The sequence below is a fragment of the Chiloscyllium plagiosum genome, chromosome 23, assembly GCF_004010195.1.
Source record: "Chiloscyllium plagiosum isolate BGI_BamShark_2017 chromosome 23, ASM401019v2, whole genome shotgun sequence".
In the NCBI taxonomy this organism is placed as follows: Eukaryota; Metazoa; Chordata; class Chondrichthyes; order Orectolobiformes; family Hemiscylliidae; genus Chiloscyllium; species Chiloscyllium plagiosum.
The window spans coordinates 50,629,523-50,652,097 of NC_057732.1; the positions used below are offsets into that span (position 1 = coordinate 50,629,523).

General features: G+C 42.1%; 1 protein-coding gene across 6 annotated transcripts in view; it reads right to left on the minus strand.

Moving 5' to 3' along the window:
* The window catches only part of pfkfb3 (6-phosphofructo-2-kinase/fructose-2,6-biphosphatase 3), a 101,718-nt gene that overhangs the window by 15,962 nt on the left and 63,181 nt on the right, over positions 1-22,575 (minus strand). For 4 of the 6 annotated variants that reach the window (XM_043714137.1, XM_043714134.1, XM_043714135.1 and 1 more), the window contains exons 1-9: positions 18,227-18,598; positions 8,614-8,739; positions 7,717-7,813; positions 6,378-6,444; positions 5,671-5,745; positions 4,815-4,871; positions 4,577-4,701; positions 2,850-3,057; positions 71-217 (exon numbers count right to left, since the gene is read on the minus strand). In XM_043714137.1, coding sequence (XP_043570072.1) covers positions 71-217; positions 2,850-3,057; positions 4,577-4,701; positions 4,815-4,871; positions 5,671-5,745; positions 6,378-6,444; positions 7,717-7,813; positions 8,614-8,739; positions 18,227-18,308 — 984 coding nt within the window. In that variant the 5' untranslated portion in view covers positions 18,309-18,598. Of the gene's footprint in view, positions 1-70; positions 218-2,849; positions 3,058-4,576; positions 4,702-4,814; positions 4,872-5,670; positions 5,746-6,377; positions 6,445-6,807; positions 6,911-7,716; positions 7,814-8,613; positions 8,740-18,226; positions 18,599-22,575 lie in introns of those variants that run through there. The other 2 variants (XM_043714139.1, XM_043714138.1) reach the window with 2 other exon arrangements.

The following is a 22,575-nucleotide window of genomic DNA, read 5'->3' on the forward strand; positions in this document are numbered from 1 at the left end:
CAATAGGTGGCAGCCTGGGCACAAACACTGAAATACTGTTTAAAAATCAGTAATTAAAAAAAAACCTTACAGCATCAATTTCATTCAGAGCCTTCCATTGCTCATATCGACCTCCCAAAACCTCAGCTGTTTGGATGGTTCGTTTCAGTTGGCTGGTCCATACTTTCAGATCCTTAAGATTCTGTTCCTCCAGAAAGGTGCTGAGTGCAGAGGAAAACTGAAAAAAAAAATTAAGCACAAATAAAAAAAAAACTGTCAAGGAAGGAAAGAGCATTTCTTTTTCAAATGCTCTCATGTCATAGTATTTATAGCAGAGCAGGCCATTTGACCCATTGCGCCTGTAACAGTTCTCAAAAAAGCTACCCAGCTGGTCCCACTCTCCAGCCCTATTTCCATACCCCTCCAATTCACCACTATCAAATATATAAATCAAGCTCTCTTGAAACCTATGGAAATCAACCTACATGTTCCCAGATAGCACATTCCAAATCCTAATATTTGGAGTTAAGAAGTTTCTCCTCATCTCGCTCCTAGCACGACAGTAACTAGGGTTCACAATTTCAAGATGGTCAGCGAGAGAGCTAACTAGTGGAAAATGAATTTCCTTATTTACCCTGTCAAAATTTGTTCAAAAAATTTTAAACACCTCAATACATGCCCCTTCTTAAATCTACTGCTCCTAACCCAATTCCTCTAACCATTCCTTGTATCTAAAATCCTTCTTCTAGATATCATTCCAGTAAAATCTCCTTTGCACTCGAGAGGGTTATGTCTTTAATTAACTAAGGTGACCAGACCTGAACACTTGCAAATATAGTTCGACCATTTATTTGAAGAAAGGAGGCAGAAAGAGGCACCATCTGATCCTGAAGACAGCAGTCAGGGCTAGCTAATCCCCAAACAGTGTAAACCAGCCACCCCCATTAACTTATTTCAGCACTTTCATGAATGCTAACTGTACCAACTCAAAAACTTAGCACTAAAATAGTTATTATTCTAAAATCCTAAAAAGTTTGAGGATTATTACAAATTTCTGGGGTATGTGGGACTTCAACCTGGGCCAGAGGTAGGGACACTACCACAGTGCCACAATTGCATATAGTCAAACAAAACAAGGACAAAATTTGAACTTGGTTTTGAACTAGAGAAGAAAAATCATTGACATTACCGGGAGAGAAGTGACTCAGCAGATCACATTGGCTATTACATGTATTCGTAGATTAGATTCAATTCCCTACAGTATGGAAACAGGCCCTTCAGCCCAACAAGTCCACACAACCCTCTGAAGGAGTAACCCACCCGGAGCCGTTTCCCTCTGATTAATGCACCTAACACTACCTGCAATTTAGCATGGCCAATCTACTGGACCGGAACATCTCTGGACTGTGGGAGAAAACCAGAGCACCTGGAGGACCCACGCAGACACGGAGAGAATGTGTCTGTCTGGGTGGAGTTTGCACAGTCGTCAAAGGCTGGAATCGAACCCAGGTCCCTGGTGCTGTGAGGCTGCATGTAGATGTCAAATGAGTTGGGAGGTGAACCAGGCAAAGCAGTGAATAAAGTAATTGCTAAAAACACCAAGTTAGCAATCTTGTGTTTTTTATGTTCAAAAGGAGGAATACCACTAGCTTAAATAGTACACAAACTGCAGCAGTACTCCCCTGGAATTTAGTTAAAAAAAAAAAGGGGAGATTTGATCAAACATGATTAATGTTTATGGGGAACATTTTAGGGTTAGGAAACTATTTTTGCTGAAATAAAACAAAGAACAGCAGATGCTGAAGATCTTAAACAAAAACAGAAATTGTTGGAGAAACTCAGCAGGTCTGAGTCTGGCAAGGCTCCATCAGAACTAAAGAACTAAAGAAGACGCGAAACATTAACTCTGCTTTCTCTCTCCACTGATGCTGCCAGACTTGCCGAGTTTCTTCAGGAATAAGAGTTGGGAACTCTTTCTTAAATTGCGATCAACATAAGATCAAATGCTTAATTTATAACGGAGATGACCGGTTTTGTTTATTTAACGGCACGGTGGTTAGCACTGCTGCCTCACAGCGCCAGAGACCTGGGTTCAATGCCCCGCCTCAGGCAACTGTCTGTGTGGAGTTTGCACGTTCTCCCAGTGCCTGCGCGGGTTTCCTCCCCTAGTCCAAAGACGTGCAGGTTAGGTGAATTGGCCATGCTAAATTGCCTGGACTTGTTGGGCCAAAGGACCTGTTCCCACACTAAGTAAACTAAAAGGTCATTGGAGCAAAAAAGGTGGGAATATGGGAGTTAGGTCTCAGATCAGTCAGAATAGAACTGAATGACAGACCCAGAACAAGGGGTCAAAATGTTAGAAACCTAATTCCACATTCAGGCGGAAGTGAGGACTGCAGATGCTGGAGATCAGAGCCTAGATTCGAGTGGTGCTGGAAAAGCACAGCAGGTTAGGCAGCATCCAAGGAGAAGGAAAAAAAAAAGACATTTCGGGCAAAAGCCCTTCATCAGGAAAAGCTCTGATGAAGGGCTTTTGCCCGAAACATCAATTTTTCCTGCTCTTCGAATGCTGCCTGACCTGCTGCGCTTTCCCATCACCACTCTAATCTAGGCTATATCTGCATTCAGACAGTCCAAACAGATACCTTCCTGGAGCCCATTTCCAAGTTGGAACACAATGCAGTACAACATTAAGGAACCATTCGTAAACAAACAGTGTTTGTATGTCAGCTCTTTAAAACTACACTCCAAATGAGATTGTATTCACAAATGCATGTGCTCACAAGTCAGAGATTGAAAGGCCTTTTAATAGCCCTGTGCTTCATTGGCTATTTTTAATTCACAAAAACGTTGCCAGTGTTAATAGGTACCTTCTTTCCTCTGTATGAGAGGCCAGAGTCCCCACCAATCCGGCCTTGGATATTGTATTCACTTTCCCCATGGCGACACAAGTAGATTGTCCGAGGCTGGATATGAATATTCATCAGGTAATAAACTATTTTGCTCTGGATGTGATCTTGGACCCGGTTCACAAGGAATCTCCGGCCTACGTTAATCACTTTGATGAATGACAGATCCCTAAACAAAAAGAAGTGGAAATAGTTAGTACAGATGTTCAGTACAATTTTAATGCTCTTCACAATAACCCAGCAACATTACTTTGATCACAACTCTACAGAAGCAGCACCATAAATGTCATGTGTATTGTTAGAAGGGACACCCAAGGACCTCAATTACAATAAAAATGTCTTTCAGAACCTTTGCAAAATAGGATAATAGACAAAGTTTGACCTGATCCCATTAGTTAAGGACTGAATGGGTAGCACAAGAGAAACAGTGAGAGCAACACGATATATAGTCAGAGTCATACGGCACGGAAACAAATCCTTTGGTCCAACCAGTCCATGCCGAATATAATCCCAACTAAACTCGTCCCACCTGCTTGACGAGTTATCCCTCCAAAACCTTTCCTATTCATGTACATTTTCAAATGTCGTAATTGTACCTGCACCCATCACTTCCACATGATATAGCAACATAGAAATTAGCAGCTTGCTTGGTCATTCATTAGGCTTATGGCTGACCATCCAACCCAGGCCCCTGATCCCACCTTTCTCTATATATCCTTTGATCCCTTCAGACCAAAAGGAACTACATCTAACTGCGTCTTGAAAATATTCAAGATTTTGGCCTCAACTGCTTTGTTGTTAAAAATTCCCACAAGCTCACCACTGCGTAAAGAAATTTCTCCTAATTTCAGTCCTAAACAGTCTATCCCTTATCCTTAGACTGTGACCCTCTGGTTCTACACTCCAGGGTCACTGGGAACATCATTCTTGCATTTATCCAGACTGCCAAAAGGCACGTTTTCTACAAGTCTGCATCAAGCCTTAAGCCCATTTCTTCATACCAAAAAAAACAACACAACTTTCAGCATGCAATCTTCAAGACAGAGTACAGTCAGGCTGTGTCAAATGATTGAGCATCATTCCCACTCCAATAATTATGGTACAGGTAGTTCTCATATAAAGTGCACTTCGGCAGCACGATTTGGCAATGTTGCTGAAGAACCGGGGAACACTTACCTCTGTTGGCAATAGCGCGATTCCAGCAGGGATCGGTTCACGTGGTTCATTCTGTGCACGCGCCGATATCCACACCGAAATCTCCATGCCATTCTGCATATACACGATGTCAGCTGCCAACAGAGCAGCTGTGAGAGATACTATACAGAGAGCAGCTTCCTTACATTTGTTTTAAAACGTACTGTGTTAAATTTACTTTTGTTTAGTTAATAAGTATGATTTCAACTTTCATTCAGGCTGTGTTATACTTTGCATTAGACTTTTGGGCGATTTTTGAGCGAGGTGAGAGAGAGAGAGTGTGATATTTTTGGCTGGTCTGCCCCAATCCCCACTCATCCCATAGGCCCCATTATATCTATTCAGCAATTTTCTATTAAGCAAGGTTTCACTGGAATGCAACTACAGCATTATAGGAGAACTACCTGTATTTGGTAGCATTGTATAACAGTCAAAGTTGCAAGCACAGACATTGTATTGATATCCCAATAACAAAAAGAAAAATAGCAATTTACTTGTCATAATGATCTGGGTCCAAGGGCTGGTATGTTGCTTTATAGCATTCAATTCTCTTCAGGAAGTCTTCCATTGCATCTGTTCTGTTACAATCCATATAATCTGGACTCGACACTTTCACATCCTGTGTATCATGAAACACCATCAGTCTTACTGATTAATTAATCTTCTCAAAAAAGGACACCCAAAAATTTGATGAATTGCAATTGGAACAAACACAATAATTCTCCCACTTACCATAATGTTTGCAGCCACCACACTTGGATCATCACAAACAGATTCCACGAAAAATACCTGTGAAGGAAAGACAGCATTTTTAATAATTTCACACGAGAGAGCTAGAGCGAGAGCGAGCGCGAGAGAGAGAGAGAATATGAATATTGCTTCAAAAAGAAAAATAAAAACAAAAAAAAAAGGGGGAAAAGCTTCCAATTCTGAAGCCTGCTGACAAGTTCTCAATGTCAGAAGTCACATAGCACCAGGTTATAGTCCAATAGGGTTATTTGAAATCACAAGCTTTCGGAGTGTTGCTCCCTGCATCAGGTCAAGTCCTTCACCGGATGAAGGGGCAGCGCTCCGGAAGCTTGTGATTTCAACTAAGCCTGTTGGACTATAACCTGGTGCCATGTGACTTCTGACATTGTCACCTCCACATTATGGCTACTATCAACACCACAAATTCTCTGCTGCATACAGAGTTGTGGTGGGAAATGAAAATTTCAATCCACCACTGAAGAGACTCAAGGGAATGGTGTGTTCAGAATACTGACTGACTTTCACATATTGGTAAGGAAAGGAAAATATAGATGCTACTGCAGGAAATGGGAGCCCCATTCAGAATCAGATTTATTTGCACTCCACACAATCATAGCACTCGAATGTGCAGTACATATCCTCAGAACAAAATTAAAGGGAAAAAAAAAAAGAGTTGAACTGCTCAAGGTCCAAAGTTATGGGGGAACACCATCGCTAAGCATAAACCATTATGCTACCCTCTGTTTAAAGACAAGACGTGAAACAATTGAGGTGGTTCTGGTTGAGAAGAATCTAGTAACAGGCCAGCTACTTGGAATGGTCTTTAAACTATACTGACCTTCCATTCATGTTCTTTGGCAAAGTTTAGGATCATCTCTCTCCTTTCTCTTGTGGTATTTGTAGCATCAAAAACCTTAAAATAAAATAACAGGAGCTCTGGTCACAAGGGTCAGCAACTTACATTATGCTCAAGTATTTGCTCAAAGCAACAGCATTCTCAATTAACTCAACTGTAAATGGAAGACAAATGCTTTCATCACAATGGTGTTTAGAAAGGTCTATTCTATTTCAGTTTCAATGATTAGTACACAGTATACCAGAAAATTTAGCACAAGTATATGAGACTTCATTATAAACAGTTACAAAATATTGAATCATGAAACTAAGAATTACAACTTGTACAACACATGGACTAAAATGTTGTTCTGTCAAGGTAATGTTAACTACTACAGGACTCAAAATAATGGTTATACTCGGAGCCAAAGGAATGCCCAACTCTTTCAATTTTAAACCTAGGCACTTTGTTCAAGAAGAACAGAGGAGGAAAATAACTGCATAGCTCTAGCATTGCTATTCTTCACTGGGTCATGAAGTCAAGCACTGTTGTTTTTAAAAGAAAATCCAAACTCTGACCCAGATACTGACTGAAAAACCAAGTCCAGTGATGGGAAACAGCTCCCTCGGGTCTGTGGGAAACCTTGGCAGAGATTATTCCACTATAAAAAGTATGTTGCTTAGTCTGACAGTCATGGGGAGGGTACTTACTGCAATCTGACCACCATCCTCAGTAAGGTAGGATTTTGCATCTCTTAAGGCCGCTAATGCACACTGCCTGGAGACAGCAAGAAAGGAAACAGTCAGGTAGAGAGGTTTAGCATAATAACTGAAATGGATTCATCATTGCATTGTAATCCAGACACTGACAGTTAAAATAGCCTTGAATTTGTTACACTCGGAGCTCCAATAAATTAAATTGTTCTCAGCACTCTTCAATATTTCCTTCCCATCTAGTACTGCTCACAGTGCAACATCTTGGTTTGGAATGTTAATGGAATATATTGGTGCAAAATATTTTCCTTAAATCAGTATTGTTAAACTGGAAAATATAGAAAGTGCTTTCAAAATATCCACATGGCTTAATACACCATTGCAACTACAAAGTTACACAAAATGATTATTTTTAATAACAACTGACCTTTGGAATAAAGCGCAGTTGTGGGCAATGAAAACACAATCGGAATGGAGTAGGCCATTCAGCCCCTGGAGTCTGCTGTGCTGTTCAAAGACATCATGGCTGATGTGAAGCCTAACTCCATATACTTGCCTTTAGCCTGTATCCTTTAAAAAAATTGTTGAGCAAATATATATTTATCTCACATTTAAAATTAAAAACTGTTCCAGCATTGTGGAAAGGGGTCCAAACATCTATCAGCGTGTGTGTGTGGAGGTACTGCCTGACATTGCATCTTGCCCCAATTCTCAGACTGTGCCCCATATCCCTCTCCATTGTGGGCAGAAAGTTAAACTGCATGAACAATGCAAATAATTAACAAGTATTTTAGTCAATGGATTCAGTATAACAAAGTCCACATTTCAAAAAAAAAAAAATCACTTGGATAGCTAGCCAAGTCTACAATGTGCTTCCACATCAGTCTTGCTCATCCATCTACTTTTCTCAGGCTTTGATTTTGTCTTTGCCATCTACTGTACGATTACAGCTTCACTTCTCTTCTCCCCAGTCCTTCATTACCCAGAATCAGTTGTGACCATATCATTTTAACTCTTAAATGAGGAAGTTTCTTTTTGAAGTTACCAACTCCACTACCCCCTGCATTCTCTCCACCCCCCCCCCAAAAAAAAAAAAAAACCATATGGTGCCCATAGTTAGTTCCTTGGTGGTGTGAATCCAGCCAAAAAGTATTCCTTGAGCAGACAATTATTGGGAGTAGCCCTCTATTTTTCCACAGCTTTCCAACATCTAAAACCAACTGGTGTGCACAGAAAGCATAGACTTTCTCAGATACATTAGAGTGAGAAAAATCAGAAATGCTATTACACACTCATATCGCAGGTTATGCATTAAGGTATACATCAATCCACTCACTTTCTAATCTTCATTGCATCTTCATTGTCATGCCGGAAGAAGTCATAAGAACGGTACCATTTTACAGCCTCTCGACGGTATTCTCCAACATTAAAGACTGTGTAAAGTAGTGACAGGGGATTATTAGTCCGGCCCAGCTGAAAAAGTTGGAAGAGTTCACAACTGCTTTCTCCTCTAATTGTATTTTATTTTCATCTCCTTGCTATTACCATGGTCAACAAGTGTTTTCCTTCATCTTTCAGATTCACGCAGCTTAGTTACACTTCACTAGGTGGACTTCAGCTGTTATACTGCAAGACCAAATTTCTCCAGAGTTTAAAGTCTCTCAATGTGGATCATGCCCAATTTTAAAATTGGACAGAGTAATGGACAGAATGGACTCCTTCTGTCCAACAATGATCCTAACTGCATCCCACTTTAAAATCCCTAAAGCAACAATCTCTGTATTATTTCACTGTTTAAATTAGGAATAGAAAGTCTGAATTTAGCAGAAGGTGCAAGTGAGGAATTGGGTTTCAAATTAAAAAAAACAAACATCTTTATTAGCCAAACTTTTCTTCCTTCCAATAAATCACAACATACCAGGAGGTAGTTACAACTTCTGAATAAGGCATTTATTTAACAAAACATTTCCTCAACTATTCACTGCCTTCACATTTTCAATTTAATAGGAGGCACATACACTGAGCTCACAACAAATCTTCCATGATATTTCCATAGCCTGTTTGTGGTTGATCTTTTTAAAACCTAGTAATTTCTTGCAACACGTGACTACTCGCTAACAAGAAGAATCTAAAATTAATATCATTACTCCCTTGCATGCACCAACTCAATTATGTAATTGAACCTTTAAACAACACCCTTATTTCAACAGCACTTCTGTGTTGGTATACTTGCCTTTAGTCGGGGCTCCAATCCAATTGAGGTAGCGAGTCAGTTTCTTAGCAATATAGGTCTTCCCTCGAGCTGGTAATCCCACCATCACAATCACAGTGGGGGAATTGGTCAGGTGGGGAACAGATGCTATTCGAGAGAGAAAAAGAAAAGACCCATACATCAGGAATGTAGATGAAAAAGCAAATGTAAAGCACAGGTAGTGACAGTCCCTTTCCCCACCATGGACTTGAGTCACGTATTTTTCACCAACACACGTTTAAATATTTCTTTGTAAGCAGCAGACGGAATCCGTCTCTGTATCATGTTAGCAATGAGCTACAAAACAGCTGGTGACAGAGATGCCATAGGGAGCGACAGGTCAGAGGGGAAAATGAACTCCCTAGTATTTCAACCAAAGTTATTCATCCATCAACTCAAATTTTGTTTTAACAAAAAAGGAACTATGAGGTACCTCGACATTCGAGCTGATGTTGCTGAGATGAAACAGCAGAATGAGGCACAAGTGAAAACCACGATCCTCCCTCAATTGGGTACCATCTGTACAGATAGGGTTATGTATCAAAAACACAGGCAGCCAGCTGATAATCTGTAATAAGAGTGCTGACCACCAATCAATTTTCAAAATTGTTGTGTGCAGGTCTAGATATCATAGAATCAATCAGTGCAGAAGCAGGGGATGTGGCCCATCGAGTCTACACCATCCCTCTGAAGAACATCCCAACCCCTACTCTATCCTTGTTACCCTGCATTTCCACTGGCTAACCCACCCAGCTTGCACATCCCTGGACACTCGGGGCAATTTCCCACTGACAATCCACCCTAACCTGCACATCTTTGGACAGTGGGAGGAAACTGGAGTCTACGAGGTCTGTGAATCAAGCCAATCAGTACTGACCAACAGTTCTCAAGACAGGACTGGGATTAAATCAAAATGTACATTTTACAAACGGATATAATGTATTGATTTCCCACACAAAAAGAGATTGGCTAAATCAATGAGTGAAGATCAAATAAGCAACTTCCTTTAATTAAGGCAGTGGACAATTTAATGCATGCCCAAACATATTCAGTGAACTAAAAGTAAACTTTAATGATCATGTCACATGTCAAGAGAGGTTACGTCTTTGATCCTCAGTGTCTCAGTTTTGTAAACGTCACTAAAATACTCAAGAGCTTGAGAAATTCCAGGACTGTTCAAGGAAAGACAAGCATTTTAAAATCAGTAAATAAAGTGTGCATTCCCTAAAATCAATATTCCTGCATGGAATAGATTTGCATAAAACATACGGAAAACACCACAATAACAGCATCTCCAACCAGAAAAGCTACACAGATCAGCTCCACTATTTCTGCTGAATACATGATGCACACTTTCCTCTCAAAAGAGACAATGAAGTTAGCTAAAATAGAATGAATTTACTAGTGATAGGAGGACAAAATTTTGAGAGGGTTGCTCACTCAAACTACAAAGAAACACTTAGCAATAATCCTCAAAGACAAGACAAGATCCATCAAACAGCTAATAAATTATACTGCAATACACAGGGTGCAATCACACTACTGTGGATTTAAAAGGATTAATCATCAAACACATGAACATGCCCTTGAATCTAGGGCAACAGGAAATTATATCGGAGAGAATTACCTGCAGCATGTGCATGAGTTTACCTTGAGAAGGCAATTAACACAGACACAAAATGGTCTAATTCTTTATCTATTCATACACCCTTTGCACTTCAAACAAGCCCAAAAGATGGTAGTCTGAACAAGACAATTATGAATTGCCGTCCCTAGCAAGGCTCTGCTTTCAGCAGAGACATGTAACTAACTCTCCCAGATATTAATAACCTGAAGTGATGTATAAAATTTAGTAGCAAAACACTGGTGGGAGGCCTTTCAATATTGAAAATGTCAATGGACTAAATTTCCCAGAATAAAAGAGATATACTGTACCAAGAGAAAAACTCAGCAAATCCTCATTGGGAATGCTATTAGAATTAAGGAAAACTAGCTTTACAAACTAAAAACACCAGGACTTTGAAATTACACTGGAGTGAGTAGCACTTTCTCCCCCTTTAAAGCCAAAATGGCATCAGGCTCAATTCACTAGGTCACTTTCTGATATTGATCCAATTCAGTTACAAGTAATGGTATCAACACAAGTGCTGGGGCTGGACCTGGACCGGTCAAGTGGGCAAGTGAAAATGGTGTGTTATCACAACTGTGAGGCACAGAAATAGGAAAAGTAGTTCTGGGTCACAAAACATCTCAGTCTTCTGGTCGAATGTTAAGTATATTTCTCTCCAATGTGTCAGTTGGCACAAGCTTGAACTCAAGTCCATACATCTTGCTTGAGCCTTACAATTGGCACGCCATTCTTGTTATATTGTCTCCTTAAGACGTTCTGTTTGTGATACAGAGTGACGCCAATTGTGCAGTTCGAAACCCACATTCCATGAAGGTTACCATAAAGGCCTGCACCTTCTTGACCTCACCCTGTGCCTCAGGCATGGTGAGCCTCAGGCTAAACCATCAGCAGTCATCTCTCCCTACTGACAGCCCCAGAGAACTGAATAGCTGTACTTTGGTGACTTCATGTTTACATCCTTAAAAAAAAACACAATCAAATTACTGACATACAGAATCTAGAACAAAACTTCAGATCTGAAAAAAAAAACTCAACACAACGCACAGTACATGTCAAGATTTAAAGCCACCTCAAAAGAACAATTCGCCATTTCGAAAGCCACAAAACATTCAGACTAAACAGCTGGTACTATCCAGAAATGTTTATAAATGCAGTGTTCAGTCCCCTTGCTCACAGACAAAAATGAGGAATGTAGGTACAGGAGAAAGCCCTTCAGTCCCTCTGCTACACCATTGAATAAAGATCCTGGTTGATCAAATCATGGCCTCAATTCCAATTTCTTCTGCAAACCCTCAGTCTCCTTCATTCATAAAATGATCTATTTCTGCCTTAAAAATATTCAATGACCCGACCATCACCAATTAACACCCACTGAGTCATGCAGCATGGAAACAGACCCTTCAGTCCAACCAGTCCACACCAACAATGTTCCCAAAATAAACTAGTCCCACCTGCCTGCGCTTGGCCCATATCCCTCCAAACCACTTCCTCCATTTTCCTGCATGCTTCCCTACTTCCAAATATTTATCCAATCCTCTTTTGAAGGCCATCGAAAAAAGGTGGCGATCTCAGAATCAAAAAGTCACGCCAAACAATAAAGTTGGGAACTCCTGGCTTATTGTTAATCATTTGGATTGAGTACAAGAATTAGGTTGTGCCTCCCATTCATTCAGACACCAGCAATATAACAAAAAACAATTGGTATCTAAGTGGCTGCATCCCAAGAGCAAAATCAAAGGGTAATAGATTCACAATGAGGTGCTGACCAGTGACTATGTATTAAATTGTCAGCTAGTGCAAAAGAGTGAAGCTTCGCTACAGGCAGTCTACTGGGAGATTGACAACTTCCGGACATTAGCTCACTATGTACAAGAAGGAAACTGGGGTGTTGGAGGATAACTCTCCCAATGCCCTGGAACTTTTTTTGATTGCCTTTAGGTCAGACAGGAATTTGACACAAGCCCTCCCACCACCAGCGTTCTGCAAAGGAAGACTACACGACTGGTCAGATCAGGAGTTGAGATGGAGCTCAGTGTGTACAAGTTACACCTCAACAGCATGGGTCAGACTTTGGTGTGGGTGAGCAATCGATGTTTCAATACACACAAATACAGAACAAGATTGCCAATATGTTACTTCTAGTGGTAATACTGAAACAGTGACAGGATCCCTCAAGAACACCATTAAAAAAAATGGGAGTATGTCATTGAGCAACAACCCTGGAGTCTCTAACACCACTATGTATTCACTGAATACTAATTACCTTAGAGTCAGTTTGAAATTCCCAGATCTACAGGCTCAGGAATTAAAAATGTAAGACAATGGCAATTAATCACAAAATATACTTCAGACACTGTCGTGTCAACAAAAATTGTTGACACTATCAACACACCTCGAGCATTAGTTTAAGTGGAAAGTCACTGCAGCTCTACACAACGACACTGCGCTTGGAGTAAAGGTTGAGGCAAGCCAAGAACAGAAGGACAAGGATGACAAATGGACCTGGAACGTTACATACCCCATCCCCCAACAAAGAGATCCATTTCCATTAAAACCATAATAGAGGCCTTGGAAGTCTGCAAACTGTTTAGAAAGCTCGCTCAAAAATGACCAGTGCAACTGCGTACTTGAATAGTGTGCTCATTACTGAGGCATAGGATTACTTTCAAGACTGAAGAACTACATGGGGGGGGGGGGGAGAAGAAGAGAAGATTATCAATCAGTAGCCTATTATTCCAGAAATGAAAAATGATGTGCTGAAAAAACACAGCAGGCCAGGCAGCATCCAAGGAGCAGGAGAATTGATGTTTCAGGCATAAGCCCTTCTTCAGCATCTGCAATCCTCACTTCTCCTATTATTCCAGAGAGTCAGCTAATGCTCTGTGGACTCCGGCTCAAAGACCACCATAGCAGATTATGGAATTTGAAAACAATTTTAACAGTATGAAGTTAGGAATCTACCAAAGACCATGAAACCATTGCTGATTGTTGGAAAATCCATCTGATTCATTAATGTCCTTCAGGGAAGAAAATCTGCCAACCTCACTTGATCTGGCCTACCAGTAACTGCAGTCAACCCACAGTAATGTGGTCACTCTTAACTGCTCTCCAAAATGGACTAGTAAGCCACTCAGTTGTATCAATTACTACAAAAAAAAAAGGAGAAAGTGAGGACTGCAGATCAGAGCTGAAAAATGTGTTGCTGGAAAAGAACAGGAGGTCAGGCAGCATCCAAGGAGCAGGGGGGGGGGGAAAAAAAAAAAAACGACATTTTGGGCACAAGCCCTTCTTCAGGAATCCTGAAGAAGGGCTTATGCTCGAAATGTCGATTTCCCCTGCTCCTTGGATGCTGCCTGACCTGTTGCGCTTTTCCAGCAACACATTTTTTCAGCTCAATTACTACAAAGTCAAACACCCACAGTACATGGACTGCAGAGGTTCAAGACAGCAATGAATGTTGGCCAGCCAATTACCAGCTTACAATTACCAGCTTATCCGATAACTGAAGAAAATAATGAATTTTTTGAAGAAGTAACAAAGAGGATTGATAAGGGCAGAGCAGATATGATCTATATGGACTTCAGTAAGGCATTCGACAAGGTTCCCCATGGGAGACTGGTTAGCAAGGTTAGATCTCACGGAATACAGGAAGAACTAGCCATTTGGATACAGAACTGACTCAAAGGTAGAAGACAGAGTGGTGGTGGAGGGTCGTTTTCCAGACTGGAGGCCTGTGACCAGTGGAGTGCCACAAGGATCAGTGCTGGGCCCTTTACTTTGTCATTTATATAAATGATCTGGATGTGAGCATAAGAGGTACAGTTAGTAAGTTTGCAGATGACACCAAAATTGGAGGTGTAGTGGACAGCAAAGAGCGTTACCTCAGATTACAACAGGATCTGGACCAGATGGGCCAAGAAGTTTAATTCAGATAAATGCGAGGCGCTGCATTTTGGGAAAGCAAATCTTAGCAGGACTTATACACGTAATGGTAAGGCCCTAGGGATGTTGCTGAACAAAGAGACCTTGGAGTGCAGGTTCATAGCTCCTTGAAAGTGGAGTCGCAGGTAGATAGGATAGTGAAGGCGGCGTTGGTATGCTTTCCTTTATTGGTCAGAGTATTGAGTACAGGAGTTGGGAGGTCATGTTGCGGCTGTAGAGGACATTGGTTGGGCCACTGTTGGAATATTGTGTGCAATTCTGGTTTCCTTCCTATCAGGAAAAATGTTGTGAAACTTGAAAGGGTTCAGAAAAGATTTACAAGGATGTTGCCAGAGTTGGAGGTTCTGAGTTACAGGGAGTCTGAACAGGCTGGGGCTGTTTTCCCTGGAGCGGAGGCTGAGGGGTGACCTTATAGAGATTTACAAAATTATGAGGGGCATGGATAGGATAAATAGACAAAGTCTTTTCTCTGGGGTCAGGGAGTCCAGAACTAGAGGGCATAGGTTGAGGGTGAGAGGGGAAAGATATAAAAGAGGCTTACAGGGCAACTTTATCACGCAGAGAGTGGTGCATGTATGGAAGGAGCTGCCAGAGGAAGTGGTGGAGGTGGGTACAATTGCAACATTTAAGAGGCATTTGGATGGTTATATCAATAGGAAGTGTTTGGAAGGATATGGGCCGGGTGCTGGCAGTTGGGATGGGATATCTGGTCGGCATGGACGGGTGGACCGAAGGGTCTGTTTCCATGCTGTACATTTCTATGACTCTATAACTGAATAAAGCCCTGATGTTACCTGCAAATACCAAGATCTGTCGAAGATATATTGGGTGTATATACACATGAAAATATCTTGCTCACAAATCCACATTACTGTAGCAGCCTCTAACTGACTGGGCAGCTTTAGATTGCTAAATAATTCATAGAATGGTGAAAGAAAGCAGATCGGATTTGTATTTCAAACTATAAAGTTGCCATTCATACTTTTGATTGAATAGTCCTGGGTGGGTCCCAAGGTTGCAAAAGGCACTATATAAATGCAAGCCTCTCTCTCACTCTCTCGGAAACCTTTTTCCAAGCTGCATTCAACCAGGGAGGAGGAGAGCTGAATGAATCCATTTATTCAGTAGCAGAGGCAGCAGCATCAGCTGAGGTCCTGTGTTGCCACAACAACAGCCACTCTTTCAATCCAAAGCAAAGTCATTTGAATTTGTAAAAAGTTTATTTAAACTGACCACAGGCAAATTCTGCACTAAAACCTCAAACAGGCCATTGGATAAACAGTTGGAAGTAAAATCTGTTACCATTGTCAGAGTAGCACCTATGCAAAAGCAAATATTTTGTTAACCAGATAAGTTAGTTCAGCACTCAGCTTTGAAAGCCAGAAGGAGGAAGTTGTCCCTTTGAAAATACAGTATTACAGATCCTTCACTTCAGGAGGTAGGGACTCTTGGAATGGCAAGTGAATTTGTAACCTTAACCAGATCAATCCTCAACTCCACTTTGCTGCCATTTCCCCGTAACTCTCGATTTCTTTACTGATTAACAATCTGTTTAACATAACCTTGAATGTACTGTACTCAGGACCCAGCCTCAACAGCCCTGGAGGTAAACAATTCCACAGATTCATCATTCTCAAGAAATTCCTCATCTGTGTGAGCCTTTATTTTTAGAGTTCATACCCTCTGTTTCTAGACTCGAGGGGAAAACACTTTCTCCCCCCCCCCCCCATCTATCCTTGTCAACTCTCCCTAAGAATCTCAGACTTTTCAACAGGGTCACCTCATTCCCCTAAAGCCCAGACAGTTGGAGGAACTTCTTCTCTCAGAAGATGGCGAGTCTGTGAAATTCATTATCATGGAGGGCTGTTAAAGCTAGGTCCTTGTGGATCCAAGACAGAGGTAGATTGGGGAACCAAAAGGTTATGTAGATAAGACAGCTGAAGGGGGGAATTATTTGATCAGCCAGTGGTTAGCACTGTTGCCTCAATGCACCAGAGACCTGGGTTCAATTCCACCTTCAGGGTGACTGTCTGCGTGGATTTCCTCTGGGTGCTCTGGTTTCCTCCCACAGTCCTAAGATGTGCAGGTTGAGTGAATTGGCTATGCTAAATTGCCCACAGTGTTCAGGGATGTGTAGGTTGGGTGCATTACTCAGTGGTTGAACGTAAGGGACAGGGTGGGTTACTCTTTGGAGGGTTGTTGTGAACTTGTTAGGCTGAAGGGCTTGTTTCCATACTGTAGGGATTCTACATTTAATTACACCAGGTTATAGTCCAACAGGTTTGTTTGGAATCACTAGCTTTCAGACTGCTGCTCCTTTGTCAGGTACCTGATGAAGGAACAGCGCTCTGAAAGCTAGTGCCTCCAAGTGTTGTGATTTTTTTTTAAAACTTTGTCCACCCCAGTCCATATGATATTTATGGAGGTGCTGTAGCAAATTCTCACATACAAGGGGTGGAATCTCATGTTGATGCAAAGAAACTGTCGCTGGCCCATCTAAGTCCAGCTGGGATTTTAAACTGCTTCCTTTCAGAAGTCTCTGAATGGGAGCCGGCAAACTGCAGCGTGGGGAAGCAGGCAGACAGAGTGATGTAATGATTACCACTCCCAAACGGAGACTGCAAACTAGAGGCAAGAGCACCACCACCTCCCCCCCCCCCCCCCCCCTTCTCTATCAGAGGCGCGCACACGCACAGGTTCAGCTCCGAGCCGGTTACGCCAAAACTGAAAGTTCCAGCGACTGTCGGGAATTTCTGAAAAATGATCTAATGTCACTCCGGAAGAAATCGCACGGCCCAGGCACACACCAGGCTACAACTTCATACAAAAGTAAAACTTCATTTTCAAAAAGCATGGGACGAGTTGGACCGAAGGGTGTGATTCTGTGCTGAACATCTCGATGACTCAAAGTCTCAAATCATCTAAAAACTACAAAAGTGTCTCCGCACCTAAAATTCGTTTGGAATATTTCAACAACTCCCACACGAACAGATATCTAGCTCATTGTCAAGAGAAATTAGATTCCTAATTTCGGCCGAAACATTATACAAGCGCACATTAAATTACTGTAATATTTTATACACACACCGTTTATCCACGTGTACCAGGCGTACCAAAAATTAAAGCAAAGATACTGAAGGTTTGAAACAAGGAAGAAAAGGCAGAAATTGCTGGAGAAACTCAGCAGGTCTGGCTGCATCTGTGGGAAGAAAGCAACTGATGAAGAGTCACTGGACTTGAAACGTTGACTGTTTCCCTCCACATGTATTGGCAGACCCGCCGAGTTTCTCCAGCAATCTCTGTACAAGGGACGGGTTTGACTGGAGGTTTGTGTACTGGTGACCATAACTGATCCATCAAACCCTGACTGAACGGTGTCAGTAAGTGCAGGTCCAAGTTAACAGAGAGCACGGAGAAAGGCTGAGCCGGAGTGTTGTTACAAACAGAGAGCAGGGTATTGGGAGTATACAGTACCTAGCTCCTCACAGCACGGGGATCGCCGTATCCTTAAATAACCCAGCAGCTCTGCGGTCCCCACAACGCAGTCACGTGTGCAGCTCAAAAGAGCTTTTTAAAATATTGCCAAAAAAATAACGTCTGGATTGAATCGGCTGCTGAAGCCGGAGAGGAACTCAATGTGTGATCTCCATTAAAAAGAAAATAAAAGAGGAGCGGGTGAAAGCTGACTTTACAACAAAAAAAAACGGACTGCCTTTCCCTGACAGGTAGGACACTGGCTTAGAGAGTCCCGGGGGTAGGGGCAGGGGGCAGAGAGCCCCGGGGGTAGGGGCAGGGGGCAGAGAGCCCCGGGGTAGCAGCACAGACACACGGGTCTGGTCCACTGGTCCCCATGACCGGGGATACCTCCTGCCCGGAGGAACCGGACAGAGAGACAGAGGGAGAGAGAGACATACAGATAGAGAAACAGAGACTGACTGAAACAGAGAGAGAGAGAGCATCCCCCACCACCCAGGGTAACACCCAGACACCCCCTCCCCTGTTTTCACACACACACACACTCACGTCGGGACAGTAACGCCGGCCGCTCATCCTTGTAAGGGATCCAGATTTTCTGCATCGGGTTCCGCGTTAACTCCCTGGGCATTGTGTTGCTGCTGCTGCTGGCCAAGGATGGAGAGAGGGGGGGGGGAAACCAGGGTCTGCTACAAGGTGGTGTTGGGAGAGGGGAAGGTGGAGAAGGCTGGGTGGGGATGGTAACGCTGATTGTCAGGGGTGCAGTGCTCCGAGACTGGACTGGGCTGGGCTGGGCTGGGCTTTGCTGTCCCGGGTTAGGCTGTACCGGGCCGGCTCCCGTTTACTCCGCAATGCCGCAGTAGCTGATGCTGCAGGAGCCAGAGCTGAGGCTGGAGCTGCACCTCGTGAGAGTGACTCAGCGCCGGCCGGCTCTTTTAACCCAATCACCGGCTCCCTCACACGTCATCCACACGCCCCGGCCAATAGCGGGGAGGTATGCAAATCAGCCGCACGTGACCCCGCCCACCCCAGGTGCCTATTGGCCCTTTGCCTCCGAGCAACGCCAATCAGCGAGGGCGTGGGGGACGCCGCCCCTTTCCTTGAGATAATGTCCTCCCCTCAAAGAGGCAGATTCCAAAATAGGTCGAAATGTTAACAGGGCTAAGGGGATGTATTCTCAGACAAATAGCCAGAATAAGAAGAGAATAAACCCAGAGGGGAATAAACTGGAACATACCGCAGGAAAAAGAGGAATATACCCTGGAAAACAATACTTAGAAAAATATATAGTCAGAGGAATAAAGGAAATACCCAGAGGAATAAAGAAATATACTCGGAAAATGACATACCCAGAGAAAAAAAGTATATATTCAGATTTTTAAAAAGGAATATGTTCACAGGAAAACAGAACATATATCCAGGAGAAAATGTATACTCAAAAATTGTACGTCCAGCTGAGAAAGAATATATCCAGAAGACGTATGTATAGATTATATATAAAATGTAGATCCAGGGGTATACCCAGAGGAGAAAATATTCGTAAGGAAATAGGAAGAAGGGAACTCACAAGAAATGGAACACATCAAGAAAAGAAAGAAAGTCAAAACATTGTACATGATATATACACTCAGAGGGAAGAGGAATATTCCTAAAGGAAAAAAATATATACTTTGGCAAAAATATACATTGAGGAACAATAACATACTCAAAGAAATGTATACCCATATGAAAAAGTGACATGCCCAGAAAATACACCCAGAGACAAAATATGGAAGCAATTTTCTGATATATGCTCTAAATGAAACAATTCAATTACAAAGCCCCTGGAAGAATACAGAAACTTTTTTGCAAACCTGCATTAGTTCCACAGTTGTTCCATCTAATTCCATGACATTGCTTCACTTTAATCGATACTGAAAAACGACAAGTTTATAGAATGATAATAAAGATGTCTTGTGTTGATGCGAAGGTAATTTTTCGCCTTTTGTTCCGAATGACCTTAAATTTCGAGGATGCTAGTGAATAAGAATTCTTTCAGATCGTTTTCTTTGTACTCATTGTCCACTCGCACAGCAAACAATGGGATTAAAGTGTGCTTTTATGAAATTCCCCCAAACATTGTAACTTGATAAAAGTAAACCAGTTCGACACAACTATAAAGAATTACTTTATTAACTCGTATTTTTAATTTTAATTCCTTTTTCTAACATTTCCAAATATAAAATAAATTACATTTTTCTGCAGCAAATTTATTTATCATGCGCTTAAAAGATGTAATCTACCAAAATTTTTTAATCCAGAGATTTTCATAATGCACACTTTCTTTGTATTTTGTGTCTAAACTAAGATATTTCTTTGTGCCAAGCAATGGGTTACTAATTCAATCGTCTAGACTATTCTAAGGGAGATTTTTAAAAAAACTCTGGACTAGATTCCGAATGAGGGATGGGGGGATCCCTAGGCACGTTCCTCACGTACTGAGTAAGACACAAAGCCCCTGCTCTCTCCTCCCTCTTTTCACTCGGTGACTCAGCCGGCACATTAGCACCTCCGTGAGTATTTCCAGTCCGAGGGAACTGCGGTATTAAAAAAAATCTCCGTTGTGGTCCACAACTCTCCCTCATTGTGTTTATTCCAGGTCCAGGTGTTTTATCTAAACATCTATCCTGGTGTTACTTTATTGCTGAAGGAGTTTTATTCCTTTAAAACTGAACCAAACGGTGCCTGTGTGTGTGTGTGTGTGGACACTATACATCCAAAAATTAGAATGGAAACTTATCTGTCTTGTTCTTAACAAAGGTACACTCAGTAAGCATTTATGAGGGTGTCTCCTAAATACTTCGATGTCCGTGCAATTCCTCAGCCTGTTAGCTCAAACCGTTTAAAAAGTGCTCCCAACCAGTCTTCCTGACTTAGTGAATACGTGTGCAAGTGGCATCTGCCTTTATTGTGGGGTGTATTCAATCTCTGCACTCTTTTATCCTATTAATGGATGCTGCCACAGAAGGGTTAATTGATTAGTCTGTCCCCCTCATGGTTGTAGTCATAAAGGCACAATGGTGGAAATCTGAAACAACCTCAGAGAACGCTAGAGAAACTCAGCAGGTCTGACAGCAGCTGTGCAGGGAGACACAGAGTTAGTTAACATTTCCCCCTCGCGTATGAACTCCTTTGTGTCAGAAACAGACAGTGCTGGAGAAACTCTGCAGAGAGGAGCCAGCATTATCTCAGTGCACTGAGTCCGCAGGAGCTGCAGTGTAGGGGCTGTGGGTGGTTCACTAGCTCCCTCTGTAAAGGTAATCACAGAATCACACACACACACAAACTCCTGTCATCAACCCCCCTGAGATCATCCTCTGGCCACAGCATCAAAACAAAAACAGCAATATCACTGTCCTATTTCAAATGTAATTAGAATTGGCAAGTCTTTTTATTCATTGGGTTTAAGAAGAAACAGTGCTTTTGTATCAGAATGAGCCCTCATGATAATCTTATCTAATTTCCAAGTCAAACACAAACATTACTAACATCAGGAGGCTTGCAGTGAGTGAACTGAAGTCAAAGTCTAGTGATCCCATCCTCTGACCCCCTTCAAGCCCCCACTCCCATCCCAGACCATTGCGACCCTAGGAAGGAACTTATCGCCATTCCTTCAGTGTTGATGGGTTATAATCCAGGAATTCCCTCCTCAATGATATTGCTTGGTCTACCTATAATGAATGGACGGCAATGATTCGAGAAGGCAGCTCACCATCCATCATCTTCCATAAGGTACCCCGAGATGGGCATTAAATGAAAACAACAAATGCTGGCGATCACAGTGGGTTGGGCAGCATCCGTGGAGAGACAGCAAGCTGACGTTTCGAGTCCAGATTACTCTTCATCAGAGCTCAGCTTGTAGACTGCAGCAGTTGAAGAAGGCAGATCAGCTCTGATGAAGACTTATCTAGACTTGAAACGTTAGCTCGCTATCTCTCCACAGATGCTGCCTGGCCCATTGTGATCTCCAGCATTTGTTGTTTTCAATTCAGATTTCAGCATCTGCGGTAATATTCTCCAATGATGGACATTAAATGCTGGCCCAGCCAGTGACATCCATATCCCCGATCGGATGAACAAAAGGAGTAGCAAGACTAGAGGTTTTTACGGTGAGTATTATGGCACATGGGTTTCGTTGGCTGGGCCAGTATTTATTACCAATCACTGGGTGTCCATTGAGAAGGTGGGGTGAGCTGTCTTCTTGAACTGCGGCAGTCTATGTGCTGTTGGTTGACCCACAATGCCCTAAGGGAGGGAATTCCAGGATTTGACCCAGCGACAGAAGGAATGGTGACATGTTTCCAATTCAGGGATGGTGAGTGACTTGGAGGGGTACTTGAAGGTAATGGTGTCCCCATGCACCTGCTGCCTGTTGTTTTTTAGATGGAAGTGGTTGTGGACTTGGAAGGTTCTGTCTAAGGATCCTTTGTGAATTCTGCAGTGCACCTTGTAGATAGTACATATTATTGCTACTGAGTGTCGGTGGTGGAGGGAGTGGATGTTTGTGGATGTGGTGCCAATCAAGCGGGCTGTTTTGTCCTGAATGGTGTTAAGTTTCTTAAGTGTAATCCATTTATGTGAAATGTAGAGGCAAAATGGACAGGTTAAATGTATGTGATTGAACTGTGAGACCAATCTCAACATGAGGAATAAAGACATCTTTGGGATGAGTATACAGGTGAACAGCTGATATAATGAAATAAACAAGTTGAAAGTAAAATAAGATTAATTAATTAGCACAAAACACAATTTGATAACCTATCATACAATTACAATCAGCATTAAATTAATTATTTAAATCCAGAAGTTGGGTAGGAACACTAGAGAATTTTGAAGCTTTCATCAAATTGGATAGAACT